At 43.0% G+C, this 19,293-nt stretch overlaps 1 protein-coding gene across 2 annotated transcripts; it reads right to left on the reverse strand.

The window, feature by feature from the left end:
- Nucleotides 1-4,670: 4,670 nt before the first annotated feature.
- Nucleotides 4,671-18,363, reverse strand: LOC117976540 (CMT1A duplicated region transcript 15 protein-like protein). Of its 2 annotated transcripts, XM_063598729.1 has the most exons (3): nt 17,206-18,363; nt 12,185-13,638; nt 4,671-12,044 (listed from the first exon to the last, which is right to left on the reverse strand). In XM_063598729.1, exons 2-3 carry the CDS (start codon nt 12,447-12,449, stop codon nt 11,464-11,466), a joined length of 846 nt encoding a protein of 281 aa, XP_063454799.1. In that variant the 5' UTR covers nt 12,450-13,638; nt 17,206-18,363; the 3' UTR covers nt 4,671-11,463. The 2 variants fall into 2 exon arrangements, with proteins under 2 accessions (XP_063454799.1, XP_034798246.3); XM_034942355.3 differs by lacking the exon at nt 17,206-18,363 and having other exon boundaries at nt 12,185-16,328.
- Nucleotides 18,364-19,293: the final 930 nt, after the last annotated feature.

Below are 19,293 nucleotides of genomic sequence, written 5' to 3' on the forward strand. Positions count from 1 at the left end.
GAGAAGTGGACAGGTTAGATGGTTCTGGGAGAATTAACAGGGACTGGAATGGATTGGATGTAGGGGGTGCAGAAGAAAAAGGTGTCAGAGATGGAGCCCATGTTCCTGGCATGGACCTTGGTGCAGAATGTGGTTCCGTTCCCTGAGGAGAAGGAACACTGGAGGGATGAAGTCTTGGTAGATGAAGGGAGAGAAGACAGTGCCCTCTGTTTTAGACAGACTTTTTGAAATTGGAGGTGACTGTGGGCTAATTAAATGGTGGTTTCTACCCAGCAATTGGGTGTGCATATCTCAAGTGGGCTGGAATAAAGCCGTGGCAGTGAATGAGGTCACCACTGGTGCCAAAACAGAGACCAGCATGGAAAAGAATGTTTACAGGTCAGCAGAAGAAAAGCCTAGAGACAGAAGAATGTGTTAAATGATACCACAAGGACCTAATCAGCAAAACCCAGAAACTGGAAAGCTCTGCAGAATGAACAAACCATCCCAAAAGGCAGGACCTTTAGATTATATGACAATTAAGAGATATAAAAACCAAAAACAAGGCATGGATCTTGTTTAAACAAACTATAAAAAAAAAACACCTTATGAGTAACTATGGAAATTTAAATTTGATGAGGCACTATTTTTCATTTTTTAAGGTATGATAAGGATATTGTGGTTATGTTTTTTACAAAAATGATATCACTTAAAGAAATATTTACAGATAAAATGATGTAATGTCTGGGATTTACTGCAAAATAATCACGTGAGAGCTGTTGCTGGGGGAGTGATTATGGTATAGATGAAACAAGAATGGACACGAGTTGATCATTATTGAAACTGGTTGATCAGTACATGAGGATTCACTGAACTATTTTCTCTATCTTTTGTTGATATTTGACATTTTCCATATGAGTAGTTTAAAAATACAAAGAGAACCTCTGAACACCCCCATGGACAAATCCATGCAATACAACATTTTAACCAAATGAAATCTTATGCAGAAAATATCTCCAAAGTATAGGTTGAAGGATAGCTGTTACGTACACAAGGCTGGAAACCCAAGATCCACACTTTCACTTTCCAGTAACCTCCTTGGCCTGCCTCTTAACTTCCTAGAACTCTAGTTCTTTCTCAGAACACAGCTGGTAAACAAACTGACAAGTGGGTAATGAGTAGCAGACTTGCCAGTGTATACTTTAACCTTTTTCTCACTTCCATAAATCTTACCTGAGAAAATGAGCTATGTCCACATAGCCTATATAGTGATCATTATATTTACCTTGAAATAAAGTCAAGCAACCTGCATGAATTTCTTCAAAGTAGGGTCTATACCCAATAATCACTCTGTAAACATCATCAGTTTCTCTGGAGAAAAACACATTGTATCTTCTGTCACACAGAAGATAATTTATTAAAAGTGTTTTACTTTTAAAAAGTTTAATTTAGGCTGATGTGGTAAATTTAAATGTCTAGAAAAAATAAAAATTTACTGTAAAGATATTCAGAGTGTTTTTGTATGCTCTGCATCCTACGGTTGCGTCTTAGGTAGCCATGATACATTAATCCAAACTAAGAAATTAACATGGTGTAATACTATGAACTGAACTGCAGAATTTATTTGGGGTTTCTCAGTCTTTCCATTAATGTCCTTTTTCTACTCTAGGATTCAATCCAGGATACACCACATTGCACTAAGTTATCACACCTCTTCAGTCACCTCCAATATGGGACAGCTTCATTTCTTGTCTTTCATGACCTTGACACTAAAACAGGCTCATTTAACAATCAATGGAGTAATGCTCTCCTCCAAGATTGCAGGATTCCATGAGAAGTGGAGGGCAGATACCCCTTACAGTGATATGTTTGGATCCGTGTCCCCACCCAAATCTCATGTTCAATTGTAACCTCAACCTTGGAGGTGGGGCCTGATGGGAGGTGGTTGGATCATGAGGGCAGTTTCTCATGAATGGTTTAGCACCGGCTCCTCAGTACAGTTCTCATTGACAGTGAGTGAGTGAGCTATCCTGAGTTCTGGTTGTTTAAAAGTGTGTGGCATCTTCCCACTCTCTCTCTTCCTCCTTCTCCAGCCCTGTGAAGTGCCTCACTCCCACTTTCCCTTCTGCCATGATTGGAAACTTCCTGAGTGCCCCCTCCCTAGAAGCAGAAACTGCTATGCTTCCTGTACAGCTTGAAGAACCGTGAGCCAGCGAAACCTCTTTTCTTTATAAATTACCCAGTCTCAGTTATTTCTTTTTTTTCTTTTCTTTTTTTTTTTTTTCTTTTTTTTGCTGGAGTGCAATGGTGCCGTCTCGGCTCACTGCAACCTCCGCCTCCCGAGTTCAAGTGATTCTCCTGCTTCAGCCTCCCGAGTAGCTGGGACTACAGGTGCCCGCCACCATGCCCAGCTAATTTTTGTATTTTTAGTAGAGACGGGGTTTCACCATGTTGGCCAGGATGATCTCGATCTCTTGACCTCGTGATCCATCCGCCTTGGCCTCCCAAAGTGCTGGGATTACAGGTGTGAGCCACCGCTCCCGGCCCAGTCTCACGTATTTCTATATAGCAATGCAAGAATGGACTAATAGAGATAGTAGTCATTCTAATGAAGAGAATGTTTTAGAAATTGAAACACCCTCTCATCCCTTGGATGCTGGAGAGTGGGAGAAATGGGGAGATGCTCAGAGAGTACAAACTTTCAGTTATAAGACGAGTAAGCTCTGGGGATCTAATGTACAGCATGGTGATTATAGTTAATAATACTGTATTGTTTACATGAAGATTGTAAGCAAGCAGATTTTAAGCGACCTCGTCTCTCTCTTTTTCTCTCATACACACACACATAACTATGGGTGGTAATGGATGTGTTAACTAATTTGTGGTAGTCAGCACACAATGTATATGCATACCAAATCATCACATTGTACACCTTGAATATATATAATATTTTGTCAATTAAATATTTTAAAATTAAAATAAAGCCAGGGCTGCTAAATCACTCACACTACAACCAAAGTTTATTTAGAAGTCACTACAACAAAATACGAAACAAACCTGACTTAGCTAATGAGAGCTACTGCTTTATTTATTGATGCATCTGCTTTATGGTCTAGAATGGAATTTTGATAAATATATGCTCTGGTAGACATATTCAGAACCCAAGTATTTCATATCTGGGTTGCTGCCTTCCTGCCAAGGCTTAGCACTCTTCATCTCCTTCAGGGTCCCCAGGAAGGCAGAAGGCACCCATCACTACTTAGAGTCTTTCTTGCCTTGGGCACTTTCTCCACAAATACCAAAACGTATACATCAAGTGTGAGCAGGTCAGCCTGCTCTCTGCCATCTCTGTTAGTTTTATTTTCATCCACAAATTTAAAGATAAACCATCAAATTGGAAATCACCATACTCAAATGCAAATACAGTGAAGTCTCATTAATTTAGACTCTACTAAATCAATGAGTCTATGATTATTCATAAATGGTAAAATGCCTCAGTGAAAAATTGGACATATGTCTTATGAATTTTCAGTTTGCTTAGGGGTAAAGTGAATCTATTCAGATGTCAGCAGCTGTTTCTTTTTTTTTCTTTTTTTTTTTTTTTGAGACGGAGTCTCACTGTCGCCCAGGCTGGAGTGCAGTGGCAGGATCTAGGCTCACTGCAAGCTCCACCTCCCGGGTTCACGCCATTCTCCTGCCTCAGCCTCCCGAGTAGCTGGGACTACAGGTGCCCACCACCACGCCCGGCTAATTTTTTGTATTTTTAGTAGAGATGGGATTTCACCATGTTAGCCAGGATGGTCTCAATCTCCTGACCTCGTAATCCACCTGTCTTGGCCTCCCAAAGTGCTGGGATTACAGGTGTCAGCAGCTATTTCAAAAGAAGGACCGATCTAACAAATTTAAAGATTTGTCTTGTATACTTTAGGACCCAGTGATTTTTGTGTGGTGAGGGATTCTAACATTTGATGCATTATGATATGATAGAACAATTTGTTACTTGGTTGATAATAGGTGCCATCCTTGAAAATAGTAGGATTACCTTAAAACTGATGTGTCATTTAGGATTTTTACTGTCAATGTTCTCCTCAACTGTATTACAAACTTCTTGTATTTAAGGATCATGCATTTTGTATGTTTTTGTATCCCTATGCCCTCTCAGTCTCTGTCTCATCGTGGGGCACAGAAAAGTCCTATACATAGAACACCTTTAATAAAAGGTTTTCTTTAAATATTGTGGGACTTGATTATTCTGAACATGTGGATTCAACCAGTTTAAAGCAGCCAGATGTGTTTCTGTTAGCTCCTTGTCTATCTAGATTTTTAAAATCTCTCACTAAATTTCTTGCTTTATACATTTCAGTGTGAGTATGGTATCAGGATGATTTGACTGCAAGCAACAGAAAAATCAAACAAAAATGGCCTAAGCCAAGAAGAGAAATGATTATTTCACATTCCAAGAAGTTTGGGAGTCGAGTGGTTAAACGGCTAATTAATCTAGAGCTCAACAATATCACCCAGGACCCATTTTCACTATGGTGGCTAAAGCCCTGCACCCTTCAGGCTTGCACCATGGCAGCAGCAGTGACAGTAAAGACACCCTTACACCACAATGCTCCATGACCAGGGAGAGGGTCTCCTCTCTCCTGCCCCTTTCTGGAGGCTCCACCGAAGATTTCTCTTCACATTCCGTTTCTCATTCCTGAAGCAGTCGCTGGCAACAGGGATGGACTTACCGCAATGGGTACAGAGCAATGAAGATTCACCACTAGGTGAGTCCTTTGGAAAACACTTGGCCATCCAATATATAAACAAATCTGGTACTCCTGTCAGGAAAGAAGTGGGTAATTCCCAACAGCCAATAGTGTCTGCCACAAGTGAAATATCTCATCAGAGAAAACTGAGTAGGTAATATATGATTCTGTGTTTTCTCTGTTTTCTGCCTTTGCTTTTTCCATTTGGTAAGACTCGCCTGTGTTCCTCTTTGTGGCTCTTTCTCCTTGATAATACAACCCTGGTTTAGTTCAGATACAGGTGGCAATAGGCCAGAAGGGTATGATTCCAGTCCTAGGAGACAAATTCATGATGAGCCTTGCACAGTCATGACAATCCCAATTCCATTTGCCAGTGAGCCATTTAGGGATGGCCACATGACTCAGTTCTGGTCACCAAGGTGGTGGAAGAGAAGTTCTCTTGAGGGGCATCTGGGAAAGATTCTTCTGCCTGATAAAACAGGAGGTAAGCAAGGGTTCTGCTCCCCCATTTGTTTCTGCCTTTGAACTTGGCTGTGGGAAGACATGATGCTTAGTGTTGCTGCAGCTATCTCATGACCTTGGGCAAAACATCCCAACACACAGGAGGGCCAAACAAGCAGTCAGAAGAAGCCTGAGTCTTGTGGGTGTTGTTGAGCAGCTGAACCAACCCTAGGATGGCTTCCTTCCAGACTCCTTAGGATTGCAAACAATGAAGCTCTATTGTTTAAGCAAGGTATCGATGGCTATTTTCACTTGCCACTGAAAGCACCAGGACAGAGAATCGTCTTTCTAGAAATACAGCCACAAAAGCCTTCATTATGGTATATGCACATAAAGAATATAAAAGTTTCCTTTATGTTTCTCTTTAAAATATAGCTGAAGTCAGCCTCAGGCAAAAAGACAAACAGAAAACATAAATGCATACATAATTCAAGAACAATAAATATTCATTTTAAAATGAATAAATGTTCTGCAGGATATTGTAATAGTTTTCTCAGGGAATGTATTTTTCTAATACTTATATCAACTAACAGTATTTCTGTGGCATCTCCAGGTCCTCTGTGTTTAAGTCCTCCCTAGAAACTGCATTTCTCTCCTTTTTCCTGCTACTTTGGATCTCAAATGTGCCTAAAAAGAAATACTTTTAACTTCTCTGGTTTTTCTTTTTTCAAATATTAACTTGTAACTTGCAGTTGTAACATGGTTGTTGCTAGCTAGCTGTCAAGTATTTGTCCAAAAATGTGTTCCTAGAATACCTTCATCTTATAGTCACTCAATCCATAATAGAGTTTAAACATTTTTCCATAATATTTCACAGAATATTCATGGTTTTTACATAAAAAACACTTTTAATATATGAACTATCGGAAACACACAGCAAAATCCCAGTTATATGACATCAATAGCCATATACTAAAATATACCCAACAATATTCATATTAAACTCAAATTTAATATATGTTAATATGTAGGCATATTTACTTATACATAAAGCTGTAGATTTCTCTCTATCCTTCCCCCGTACTTCCCAGAGGTAACCATTGTCTTGATGATGATGTTGATGACAGCAACAATGATGATGGTAATGATGGTAATAAAAACTGCAAATTTGCTATATGCCAGGCAGTATTCTAAGCACTTTACATACATTAACTCCTTAAATGTCCACCGCAGACATATGACATAGATACTATTATTATCCCTCATTTTATAGATGAGAGGTTGAGAAAAAAATTGGTTAAGCAGCTTGTCCAAGGCCACACAGCTGGTGTGCCAGGATTCCAACACAGGCAATCTGGCCCTGGAGCCCTTTGCCGTATCCCATTGCTATATGGATATTGCCGTGTATCATTATATACTTTCTCTAAACATGTATGCAACCATAAAAAGCTATACATAGGATTTCTCTCCTTTTTAAAAAGTATATAATCTTATAACATTTATGGGGTCTTTTTCCAGTTATTTTGCTATTATGAACAATGTTGCAATGAATAGTCTTGAATGTACATCCTTGTGCATTTACTCTCTGGTAAACATCTAGAAGCCAAATTTCTGCTTGGTAGATTACTCATATTAACATTTTTTTTTTAGTTATTCCAAAATTGCTCTTCAAAGTAATTGTACCAATTTGCAGTTCTGCCAGCACTGTATAAGTTTTCCATTTCCCACTAACTCCATCAATTCTTTGTATCATTGAGTTCGCTGATTTTTGCTAATCTGACTGATGTGAGGTGGTATTTCATTATTCTCATTTGCACTCTTCTTTGATTGCTAGAGAGGTAAGAGCATCTTTTCATATGCTTGTTATCTATTTATGCTTTTTTTTTCTTGGATTTTCATTTTGTCTGATTTTAAACGAATTCTATGACATTCTGCTGAATAAAGTGAGTTACATAGGTTGTAAACACCTTCCCATGGTAGCTATTGACCTTCTTTTTGTTGTCATCTTGATACATGGAAGTATTTAGTTTAATGTAGTTACATTCTCAATACTTTCTTTTCTCAATATGGTTTACGCTTTTAGCATTATAAGTAATATGGCAGTACTCAGATGTCATCAAGATATTCTTCTATATATTCTTTTTAAATTTAGCTTTTCACATTTAGGCAACTTTGAGTATGCTATGAAGTAGTACCCAATTTTACCGTCTTTCATATAAATAGTTGAATCTATCTTTTTCTATATGGTGATGTCTCAGCATCATTTAATAAAGACTCTCATTCTTTGCCCAGTGATTTGTGATGTTATCTCTGTCATATTCCACATTTACATATCTAAGTGGTTTTATTCGTACGCTCTCTATTCCCTGTGGCAATATCATATTGTTTAGTATAGTTTTACATGATAATGTAGTATCAATATTCAAAAGGATAACCACCCTGCTTTTTTCTTTTCCTCCTTCTCTGCCTCCTTCTCCTCCTTCTTCTTTGCAATTGTCTAGCCTATTCTTGAATTTTTATTCTTTCATATGCATTTAAGAATCATCTTATCAAGTTCTTCGAAAAACCCTACTGAAATTTTTATTGAAATTGTATTGAATTTATATGTGAATTTGGGAAAAATTGTCTTTTTTTTTTTTGACAGAGTCTCGCTCTGTCACCCAGGCTGGAGTGCAGTGGTACAATCTCAGCTCACGGCAAACTCGGCCTTCCAGATTCACGCCATTCTCCTGCCTCAGCCTCCCGAGTAGCTGGGACTACAGGCACCCACCACCTGGCCTGGCTAATTTTTTTTGTATTTTTAGTAGAGACGGGGTTTCACCATGTTAGCCAGGATGGTCTCGATCTCCGGACGTTGTGATCCACCAGCCTCGGCCTCCCAAAGTGCTGGGATTACAGGCGTGAGCCACAGCGCCCGGCCAATTTCACAAATAGATTTTTTTTCTTACTGTAAATCTTAGCAAGCTCAGCATACGAATTTTTTTTTTCCTTAAATTGAAAGCTTTTACCCTTTCACTTAAAGGCAGCACTTTATGGCTTCTCTTGGGCTGCTCTGGCAATGTGTCTTTTAATTGGTGTATTTAGATCATTACATTTAATATATTTACTGATATGTTAGGGCATAATAATTTTTTGTTTTCTGTTTGTGTCTCTGCTTATTATTTCTGTTTTCTTTTTCCTGCTTCCTTTGGGTTGTTTGGACATTTCCTTTAGAATTATATTTCAATTTATATATAGTTTTTTTTTTAAAGAGTATCTCTTCATACAGATTTTTTTAGTGGTTATAACCAGCTGATGCTGCTGGTTCGAGAGCCCTTTGGCTGAGAAAGCAGATAGCTCACCAGCCCGGCAGCCTGGGTCTCCAGGTAGTATCAGGTCAGGCCAACGACACTGAAACATTTGTCCACCCTGAGAGGACTCTGAGCACCTGTGGCTGAGGCCAAAGGACCACAGGGCTAAGGATGGGGAGAGTCCAACTCCAGTCGATATGCATACCTTGGCAAGCTTCTCACTACAGCCCACTGTTCATGGCGAAGCTGGGCCTTGCAGATCGACCAGAAACCCCCACGATATGCCACTTTCTGCCCCTATGTCCTGCGTGTCCTGGGCATTGGCCCTGTCTCCCTTGGCAAACACAGAACACTGTTCCATCTCAGAGATTGCTTCACCAGAGAAACAGATGCATTTATGGTACTGTAAGTACTATAGTATATGTGTTGCCAATTACTGTAAAGTCGTAAGTATTTATAATTCTGGTTCTGATTTGATGGGCACTTGAGGTAGCTGTGGGTGGGAGGGTATGCTTATTGTCTGAGGAGACTCACAACCATTTCTCAGGTTTCCCTTGCAGAGTGTGTGCCGTTACCAGTGGGATAGTGGGTGTGCCAAGGAGAAAAATGGACAGTTAGAAAAACTCCCAAGACTAGTCTATGCAGAATCTCTCGCCTACAGACAGGGCATTAATAGCCCGGTGGTGGGTGAGCGGCAGAGGCCAGGACTGGACTCAGACTTTTGCCTCACAAAGCTGTGAGGACTCTGAAGGTCCTGCCCCTGCCTCACACAGCCTCGCCAGGAGTCTGCTGAGCACCTTTGAAACAAGAGCAGGGAAAAGATGAAGGTCTGGGAAGCCACTGAGCTCACAATATTAATCTACACTGGTCACCTTTGTGTTAGAGAGTGTGTGTATCTGTGTGACTGAGTACATGTGTCTATGTGCATAGATATATCTGCGCGTGCCTGTCTGTATGTGCACATTATATGTTGATGTGTATGTATGTCAGTTCTATGGCTGTGTACCTGTGTGGATATGTGCACACTGGAATGTGGGTCCCTGTGTGAGGTTGTAACATTTGCTTGCATGTGAGGATGCATATCTATGTGTAAATGCTCTCATGTCTTGCATGTTTAGTGTGTGTGTATCTGGGCACACATGAGTGCATGTGTAGAGATATGTGTCTGTGTGTATGCTTGCTCTCCATGCATCTGTGTTTTTATATGTGTAACTGAGTGTATTTCTACATGTGGGGGTGACTGCGTGTTCCTCTTTGAGGATCTGCATGAATGTGTCCTTTTTGCGAGATTTCTCTTCCCATTCGTCTTACATCTCTCTCACTAGTTAAGTGTTCCCCATCTCTGTGCCTCCTCTATTCATTCTCTCTCACCAAATGAGCTTCTAAGCACCAGTCTCCCTCTGCCATCAGATTGGCTGTTTTCACTGCACAGTTCTCTTCTCACCCCGTACTTGCTTTCTTCCCCTGCCTTTCTCTGCCTGCTTTTGTCACAGTCTCATTGCTTGCTGACTTGGAGGCTAGGGCTGGTCTTCACTTAGCCTCTCCCTTCCTAATTTCTAGCCCCAGTGGGCAACCCTGTCTTAGCCCTGGCTAACCTCCACAGTGAATCATCATGTTCCTGCTACTTTCCTGACCCCTATACTCAGCCTGGAATTATTGTAGGAGATAGCAAGAGCATTCAGAAGAGTCAGTTGGTTACCAGTGCCTTGGCGTTTACTCTTTTATGTCTTAGTTCCTTAGCTGGGGGTGGGGTTTGATAGGGAAGGGGTGGTATAGCTAGAATGCGAACTAAGAACTTCTCCATCTGCTTTACTTTTTCTTTCGTTGACAAAATGTCACCTTTTCTACTCCAAACTGACCAAGAAGTTGTATTTGCCATTTGTGGCTACTCACGTCCTACTGCCCAGCCAAGGGACCCAATAACATCTCAGTCCAATGAGTTGGTTGAAAAGAAGAGAGGGAGAGAGGTCACTCTCATTTTCGTATCACAATTGCCCTTCTCTTTAGCAAGTGTATGAACTCACAGTGCTTTTCTATGAATAAACCATGGATCACATGAAAGATCATTTTTCTTAAAGAAAAAAAATTCCCTAAACCCAGAGGGGACCAGCAAATACTTAACAGGAGATTAGAGATTTCCTGTGAGTGCATATGGTGCGGGGTGACCTGATTCTGTGAAGCAAATGTTATTGTCCTCCTTAAATTCATGTATTGAATTCTAACTCTATGTGATGGTATTTGGAGGTGGGGCCTTGGCAGGTGATTCAGTTCATGAAGGCAGGGACCTCATGAATGGAATTGGTGCCCCTTCAAAGGGACTGCAGAGAGCTCCCTCATCCCTTCTGTCGTGTAAAGACACAGTAAAAAAGATGGCTGTCTATGAACCAGGAAGTCAGCCCCACGGAATCTGCTGACAATTTGACCTTGGATTTTACCATCTCCAGAACTGTGAGAAATCAATTTTCTATGCTACCTACTCTATGGCATTCTGTTTTGACACCCAGATTAGCTAAAGTAGCAGCATATCAACTTGCACATATAATTCTTGGAAACTGTGATGCCAAATCCTTGATGGCAAAAGGTGAATGATCTGCCGGAGACATGAGCCTACATCATCCCTCTTTCCACAATAAACCAGAGAGTCAAAACAGGCAAGAGTAGGTCAAGGTCTTCTAAAAGCCATACCTGAAAGGTTTCCAATAACAGATGACTCGATGGTAATTCAGCCACACAAACAACCACAACAAAAGACACAACTATCCGAGATTTTCAGGATAGCCTCAAAAACACCATCTAATATTAGGGAGTTCAAAAAGGTGAGAAGTTTCAGAAATCAAACTTTATTTATATTTCATTTCATAAACTTGTAATTCTAACACTATTAATAAATGCTAGGGCAGGTGGTGGCATGAAGAGCCTGGAGCACAACAGCTGTCTTTAAAAGCTTTCCTTGCTGTACCCTTTGGAGCCACCTCCTGGTCCCCTCAACCCCTGCCCACCTAAGAGCCCGTTCGGGGCAGCACATTAAGGGCAAACAGCCTGGATGCCCAGTTGCAGACACACATCCATGCCTGGAGGAGAAGATTGCGTCTGAGAGCAGGAGGAGCTGCTGGAACTCTTCTTCCCAGCCTTCTTTTAATGCTCTTGAGCACCACCTGCACAGAGATATACCCCACCAGCATCAGCACAATAAACAGGCCCTGCAGCAGCAGGGCTGTGGTTCTAGTGAATGAGAGAAGCCTCTCTCCAGCGAGGTACAGGAGTCCAGTCTGAATGCCCTGGTCTCCGCCTCCATGTTTGCCACCATGCCCAGGACTAGGGGCAGCATGGGATCTGCTGGCTGGGGCTGTGCTTGTCACCCCCTCCCTCCCACTTCTCTCTCCAGCCACGTTTTCAGCTCCAGCATTAAGGCCAGTGGCTACAGTAGGTGCCATGATTTCAGGCAGCTCCTGGCTGGGTTGGTCCTTGGCTGGAGCTCCCTCCACCTCCAGCGCTCTCTCTGGAGGGGGCTCTTCCCATGCTGGCTTTGGCTTGACAGCTGGTGCCGCAAGTGCTCTTATTTCTGTGTACGCACCAGGAGCTGAAAAAGGAGAAAGGGTCACCAGCATCAGTCACTTTCCACTGGAATTTCCAAACACAGAGACAACCTCACTGAGTTCAAAGGAATTCCAGCCCAAAAGCACCGCCCCCGCAAAGTCTTCCAGGCTGCAGCCACCTCACCATGTGTCTGTGCCTCCATGGGCTCCCGAATCTCCTCCTGGACAAGGACAATGTGCAGAGGCAGCCCCGATGGGATCTCTGGTGTGGCCTGGCCTGCTAGGGCCTGCCCCGGGCTGTCCTGTGGTACCTGGGTGCGCCTTCTTACAAAGGGCCACAGGCGTCTGGGGTGAGGGATGAGCCTTCTTCGGCATCGTCGGAAAAGGCTCTCACTCCCTCCGTTCCTGAAGCAGCAACCTCTCGAAGTGGGGAAGCAACACGAGAACATCTTGCTCTCTTGAGCGTCTCCCACAAAGTGAGCTGGTTACGGCGCTGACTCTAGGATATGGGTGCCTGGTTACCAGAGTTCTAAGTTCTGTTCGTGTGTGTCATCATCGAGGAAGTGAGGTCGCTTCTTTACGGTTCTGTCCCCTAGGCCCCTTCCTTCCATAAGCCTACTCAGGACTCCACTGGGCTGCTGACTACTCACCCTCCCCCCAGGTCAACTCCTTACCCGTACACAGTTATGTCCACCCAGGGTCTGCTTGGACACCTGTGCCTGATGTTCACCAGGGGCCGGATGTCGTCCTCAGGCCTGATGTCCACCTAGGGCCTGATGTCTGCCTTGGCCTATGTCCCTCTTGGGGCCTTGTGTTCACCTGGGGACTGTATCCAGCTGAGGCCTGATGGCCTACTGGGTCTTGTTGTTCACCTAAGGCCTTGTGTCCACCTGGGGTCTGGTGATCACCTGGGGCCTGGGTGTCCACCTGAGGCCGGATGTGCACCTAAGGCCTGAGTTTTCACCTGGGCCTGATGATCACCAGGACCTTGGGTCTAATGTCCACCTGGAGCCTACGTATCTACCTAAGGCATGATGTCTACCTGCGGCCTGATGTCCACATGAGTCTGGTGTTCAACATGGGCCTGCTGTCCACCTAGGGCCTTGGTGTCCATCTGGGGCCTGGTTGTCAACTTGGGGCCCGGTATACACTTTGAGTCCAGGGTCCACCTGGGGACTGACGTCTGCCTGGAGGACTGACGTACTCCTGAGTGAGGTGGGAGGATCTCTGGAGCTCAAGAGGTTGAGACCACAGTGAGCTGTGATTGTGCCACTGCCCTCCAGTCTGGGTGACAGAGTGAGACCCTGTCTCAAACAAATAAACAAAAAGCCACACAAATTATATAGCTATACAAAAATATTTTGTTTCTTTTTAACCTTATTCTATGAGCTTTTTTCATTATTTATTTATTTTACTTTTAAACCGTTTGTTGTTAAAAAAAACAAGACACAACCAGACACTTTTGCCTAAGGCTAAGCAGGGTCAGGATCATCAATTTCACTGTCCTCTACCTCCACATCTTGTCCCACCGGAAGGTCTTCAGGGGCAGTAACAGGCATGGAGCTGTCATCTCCTTGATAAGAATGCCTTCTTCTGGAAACCTCCTGAAGAAACTGCCTGAGGCTGCTTCACAGTTACCTTAAAAAAAAGTAGTAAGCATATACTCTAAAATAACAATAAAAAATATAGGATATTCAATACATAAAACAATAACATCAGCATCTATTATTTTCATCAAGCATTATGCACTGTCGATAATCGTATGTTCACACCCACATCACCACAAACATGTAAGCTCTGTGGTGTCCAATGAATCTGCCTTTCTTTACCTACAACTGTCTTGGTAAATTCTTTTACCACCCATCCCACTGTCCCAGAGAGTCGCTGCTCCCCTACGACACTGAGTAAGGAGGAGATACAGCTGACACCACCCAGAAATATTCCCTGAGGCCAAGCTCAGGCCACAGATTATGGTGAAGCCTCCAACTTCCACACTGTAAGCCACCAGGGGCCTGGTGACCCCTGTGACCAGGCCACAGGGAGCATCTATGGATCAGGCACTTACAGAGGCCCCAGGGTATACCCCAGCACACTGGAGGCCCCTCCCCACACCCACAACCCCAGGCATGTATACAGGATCCACACTCCTGCCCACAAACACCAGGTAATGCATGAGGGGAAGGGAGGCTGCCTTGAGACTAAGCACTGCCTCACTACCTAAAAGCACTCTGTCATCATGAGGGTGAACCAGAGATTGCCTGGACTGGCTGTTTAATCCATCACTTTGGCCCTTGAGTTACTAACATTGATGCAACTGTCCAAAGTTACTAACTTTGGGTTTTCTGCCCACCTAACTGCCGGAAGCTAAGATGGCAACATCAGTATCAGTCAAATAAAGCAACACACGTTAACTTAGTGACCACTACACAAGCTCACCAGTACATCCTTCTGGTGCCACCAGGATGCCACTTACTCCTCTACATAAGAGAAAGTATTTTTAAAGTAGAATATGAATTATTGCTTTTTATGGAGATGCCATTATTAAATTTTATAATTGTCTTGCTTTTTCCCAGGTGTGACATATAAACAGTTAAAATTGATTCAAGATCATTAAATCATATGCAATAATTTTTATATACATTATCTGCTGAGTTGAATATTACATAAGTCTTCTCCAACCCATAGGTAATCTTACAAAGACAGAGACATATTTTTTAAATGACTGAGCTTGATATCAAACAATATAAAGGCTGTTAAGAATGCTGAGATGGATTTGTTTAATAGATGTCAAACCGGCCTTCTTTCACAGGAAGTGCATATGGCCGCTGCACTTGCACCGGACAATTTATCTGTGTGTCCGTGGACAAGATGTAAAGAAAAACAATGAATAACATCCAAAGCAGTGAAAACATTGCAGCTGGGCTCTGGAATTCTTAGTAGAAACCATGAAAAGGCAATGAAAACACTTAGAGCAATTGCAGGTTAGAAACTGGGATTTACAGGAGCTTAATGGAGCACATGATGTTAAGCGAAGTGAGCCAGGCACAAAAAGACAACTATCACGTGATCTGACTTACGTGGAATGTAAAACAATTGAACTCATGGAAGCAGAGAGTAGAATGGAGGATACCAGGGGCTGGGAGGCAGGGGTGTGGGGAGACGGTGAAAGTGTTCTAAAGTGTAGTTAGACAGGACAAGATTGCGCCACTGCATTCCAGCCTGGGCGACAGAATGAGACTCCATCTCAAAAAAAAGAAAATATTCTTGGTCAGGTGTGGTAGCTCGGCACCTGTAATCCCAGCTACTCAGGAGGCTGAGGGATGAGAACCCCTTGAACCCGGGAAGTGGAGGTTACAGTGAGCCGAGATCATGCCACTGCACTCCAGCCTGGGCAACAGAGGGAGACTCGGCATCAAAAAAAAAAAAAACATTCTTGAATAAAAACACAACACCTTTAATTCCATGCTATTGTCCTTTATATATTAACTTGTAGAAAAAGAAAACATTTATATAATGAAATTTATTATTCTACTTTTGATTAATATGTTCCCCTTTATATCATGCAGTTTACTTCTTAATCAGTCTCCATAATCAACTGCATTTTTTTTTTTTTGAGATGGAGTCTTGCTCTTGTTGCCCAGGCATGAGTGCAATGGCATGATCTCGGCTCACCTCTGCCTTCAGGGTTCAAGCTGTTTTCCTGTCTCAACCTCCTGAGTAGCTAGGATTATAGGCATGCGCCACCACGCCTGGCTAATTTTGTATTTTTAGTAGAGATGGGGTTTCTCCATGTTGGTCAGGCTGGTCTCGAACTCCCGACTTCAGGTGATTCACCCGCTTCGGCTTCCCAAAGTGCTGGGATTACAGGTGTGAGCCACCGCACCCAGCCATATTTCCTTACAGATATTAAATTTGAAGCATTTGTCTTTTAAGATATCCTTTTGTCAGTTTCACTTACTGATGGCAACTTTCTACTTTGAGTAACATGATTCATCTCTGCTGTCTCGATTTCCTGATCTCGTGATCCACCCACCTCAGCCTCCCAAAGTGCTGGGATTACAGGCATGAGCCACCGCACCCAGCCAATTTAATTTTTCTTAAACTGTAATTTCTATAATTTTATTCCTGTCAACATTTTATAGGGAAGTTTTAAAACACACAGAAAAGTTGAAATTGTTAACATCTAGATACATACCCGCTAGATATGTACCGACTAGATTCTGCAATTGCCAGTGTTTTTCTCATCACATTTCTCTCCATATGCATCAATTCACCTTATTTTTAGATGCTTTGCAAAGTAAGCCGCAGGCATCAGTACATTTCACCACTAATACTTCAACCTGCATGTCAAGCATTAGCTAGGGCTCAGTATTTGTTTATAGCTCTATTTTAGAGGTCAAGTTTACATACAGTGAAGCCCACCAGAATAGATCTCGTGTACAATTTGATGAGCTTTAAAAATACAGTCACGTAGTCCAAACCCTCATCAAAATACAAAATATTTCCATTACCTCTGAATTCTTCTCTCATGGCCCTTCCCACCAGCCCCACACCCATGGTCCGTCCGTTCCCTCATTTCTAGCAACCATTGTTCTCATTTTTTTCACGGCTCTTCCAGCGCGTCATATGAATGGGGTCATTGAGTCCAGTACTCCAGTGTTTTTCACACAGCACAGCCCTTCTTTTTTTTTTTTTTTTTGAGACGGAATCTCGCTCTGTCACCCAGGCTGGAGTGCAGTGGCACGATCTCGGCTCACTGCTAGATCCGCCTCCCGGGTTTACGCCATTCTGCTGCCTCAGCGTCCCGAGTAGCTGAAACTACAGGTGCCCCCCACCACGCCTGGCTAATTTTTTGTATTTTCAGTAGAGACGGGGTTTCACCATGTTGGCCAGGATGGTCTCAATCTCCTGACCTCGTGATCCGCCCGCCTCGGCCTCCCGAAGTGCTGGGATTACAGGCATGAGCCCCCGCACCCAGCCTCAGCACTGCCCTTCTAAGACTCATCCATGTTGCTGCTTTCATCAGTAGTTCCTTCTCTTTAATCCAGTGGGCGGTGTTTTTGGCCACAGACTGAAGATAACTTTGACTTTAGTGATTCATGATCTGACACTTCCTGCCAGGCCACTCTTGTTATTTCTAGCAGTGTTCGCTTTGTCTAAACACCAGCAAACTATCTGCCAGAGGAGTTCATTCAATCACATTACCTGAAAGGTAGATGAGAGGTTGTTGGAACTGGTGTCTATCGGGACAGGGCAGGCTGGTGGCTGTGGCCGCAGCAGTGGCATCACCTCCACACAGTTGTCATCGGTGACTCAGGCCCATCAAGAACACTGCTCTCTTCTACTGCCTGCAAGCCAGAAGGCTGGGCTGGATCCTTGACTCCCACAATGCTTTTTTTTTCTTTAATTGTAGAAAATATATGCAACATAAAATTTAACGTTTTAACCATTTTTAAGTGCATTAAGTCTATTCACAGTGTTGTGCCACTATCACCACCCTCCATCTGTAAAACTCTTTTCATCTTGCAAATCTGAAACCCTATGTTTGTTAAACTCTAACTCCCCATTCCCCCCCACCCATTAGCACCTGGCACCCACCATTCTACTTTTTGTCTCTATGAATTGACTCCTCTAAATACCTCATATAAGTGAAATCAGAGTATTTGTCCTTTTTTTGAGTGGCTTTTTTTTTTTTTTTCTGAGAAGGATCTCGGTTCACTACAACCTCTGCCTCCCGGGTTTCAAACAATTCTCCTGCCTCAGCCTCCTGAGTAGCTGGGATTACAGGCATGCACCACCACGCCTGACTAATTTTTGTATTTTTAGTAGAGACAGCGTTTCACTATGTTGGCCAGGCTGGTCTCGAACTCCTGACCTCGTGATCCGTCAGCCGCATCCTCCCAAAGTGCTGAAATTACAGCCGTGAACCACCATGCTTGGCCTTGACTGGCTTATTTCACTTAGGATAATGTCTTGAAGGTTAACCCATGTTGTAGCATGTGTGTCAGAATCTCCTTCTATTTAAGGCTGAATAATATTCCATTGTATAGATATGCCCCATTTTGTTTATCCATTCTTCTGCCAATGAACTCTTGGATTGCTTCCACCTGTTGGTTAACTATGAATAATGCTGCTGTAAACATGGATGTGCAAATATCCATTCAAGGGTCTGCTTTCAGCTCTTTTTGGATATATAATCAGAAGTGGAATTTCCACATATAAGGTAGTTCTGTGTTTCATTTTTCGAGGAAGCACCATACTGTCTTCCACAGCAGCTGCACAATTTTATATTCCCATCAACGGTGCATGAGGCTCTCAATTTCTCCACCTCCTTAATACACTTGTTATTTTCTGTTTTCTTTGATCTCAGCCATCCTAATGCGTGTGATACACCCTGATGAGTGTACCTCATTGCAGTTTCGATCTGCATTTCCTTCATGATTGGTGAGGTTGAGCATCGTTTTTGGTGCGGCCCATCCGGATTTCACATGAAGGATGTTCTAAGAAGGAACTGGAAGACTGGTGTGGCCCACTCAGCAGGAAGACCAGCTTGGTGGCAACAGAGAGTGGTGAGAGTGGCAGGGTAAGGGCTGAGGGGGCAGCCAGAATGATCACGTTGGACTTTTGGGCCACGGTAAGGAGTTTGAGTTTGATTCTGCATGAGATGGCAGCCCCCAGAGGGCTTTGCGCAGGGACATAGCAGGATCTGACTTAGGTTTTCAAAGGATTTCACTCTGGCTTTCTGACCACAACAATTTTTTTTCCCCAATGGGGCATCATCTGGGACTAATTATCCACTGATCACACTTAGCAATAATATTTATCATCATCATCAAAACACACAGTGGGGGTAAAAAGATTTATGGGTTACAAAATGCCTCCACATACATCATCTCACTCAATTCTTGGGGCAGTTTCTGTAGCCTCCAGTCTCCTTGGCGGAGTGCCTCTTCTGAGCTGTCTCCTAGGACTGGCCCCCTTGGTGGCTTGGCATGCCATGAGAGGAGGCTGGGTGTGCCTCTCATGATCACAAAGTGGTTTGGGCGTCTTTGGCGGAGAACACAGCTCTGGCAATAATGTACTGATTTTGGAGTTTTCTTGAAATTAGTCCATCTGTTTATAGCTAAGCCATGGGTGCCTGTGCAGAAGTCACCTAGGAGCCATCCCATGTTTCTCTTTAAATGCCATTGGTCCTTTGGCCTTTGACACTATAATTTTTTCTTAGTTGGCTATTCATTGTCACTGTTTCTTTATAGAGGGCTCGTGAAGATTCTGCTCGGTCCTAATGAGTTT

This window comes from Pan paniscus, chromosome 19 (assembly GCF_029289425.2).
Source record: "Pan paniscus chromosome 19, NHGRI_mPanPan1-v2.0_pri, whole genome shotgun sequence".
NCBI lineage: Eukaryota > Metazoa > Chordata > Mammalia > Primates > Hominidae > Pan > Pan paniscus.

Bases quoted from the DNA above. Each gene is read 5' to 3' on its own strand.
- LOC117976540 (XM_063598729.1), bottom strand. From the start codon at position 12,449: ATGTTCTCGTGTTGCTTCCCCACTTCGAGAGGTTGCTGCTTCAGGAAC. The intron at 12,045-12,184 runs GTGAGGTGGCTG...CTCCTTTTTCAG, and splicing joins CATGGAGGCACAGACACATG to CTCCTGGTGCGTACACAGAA.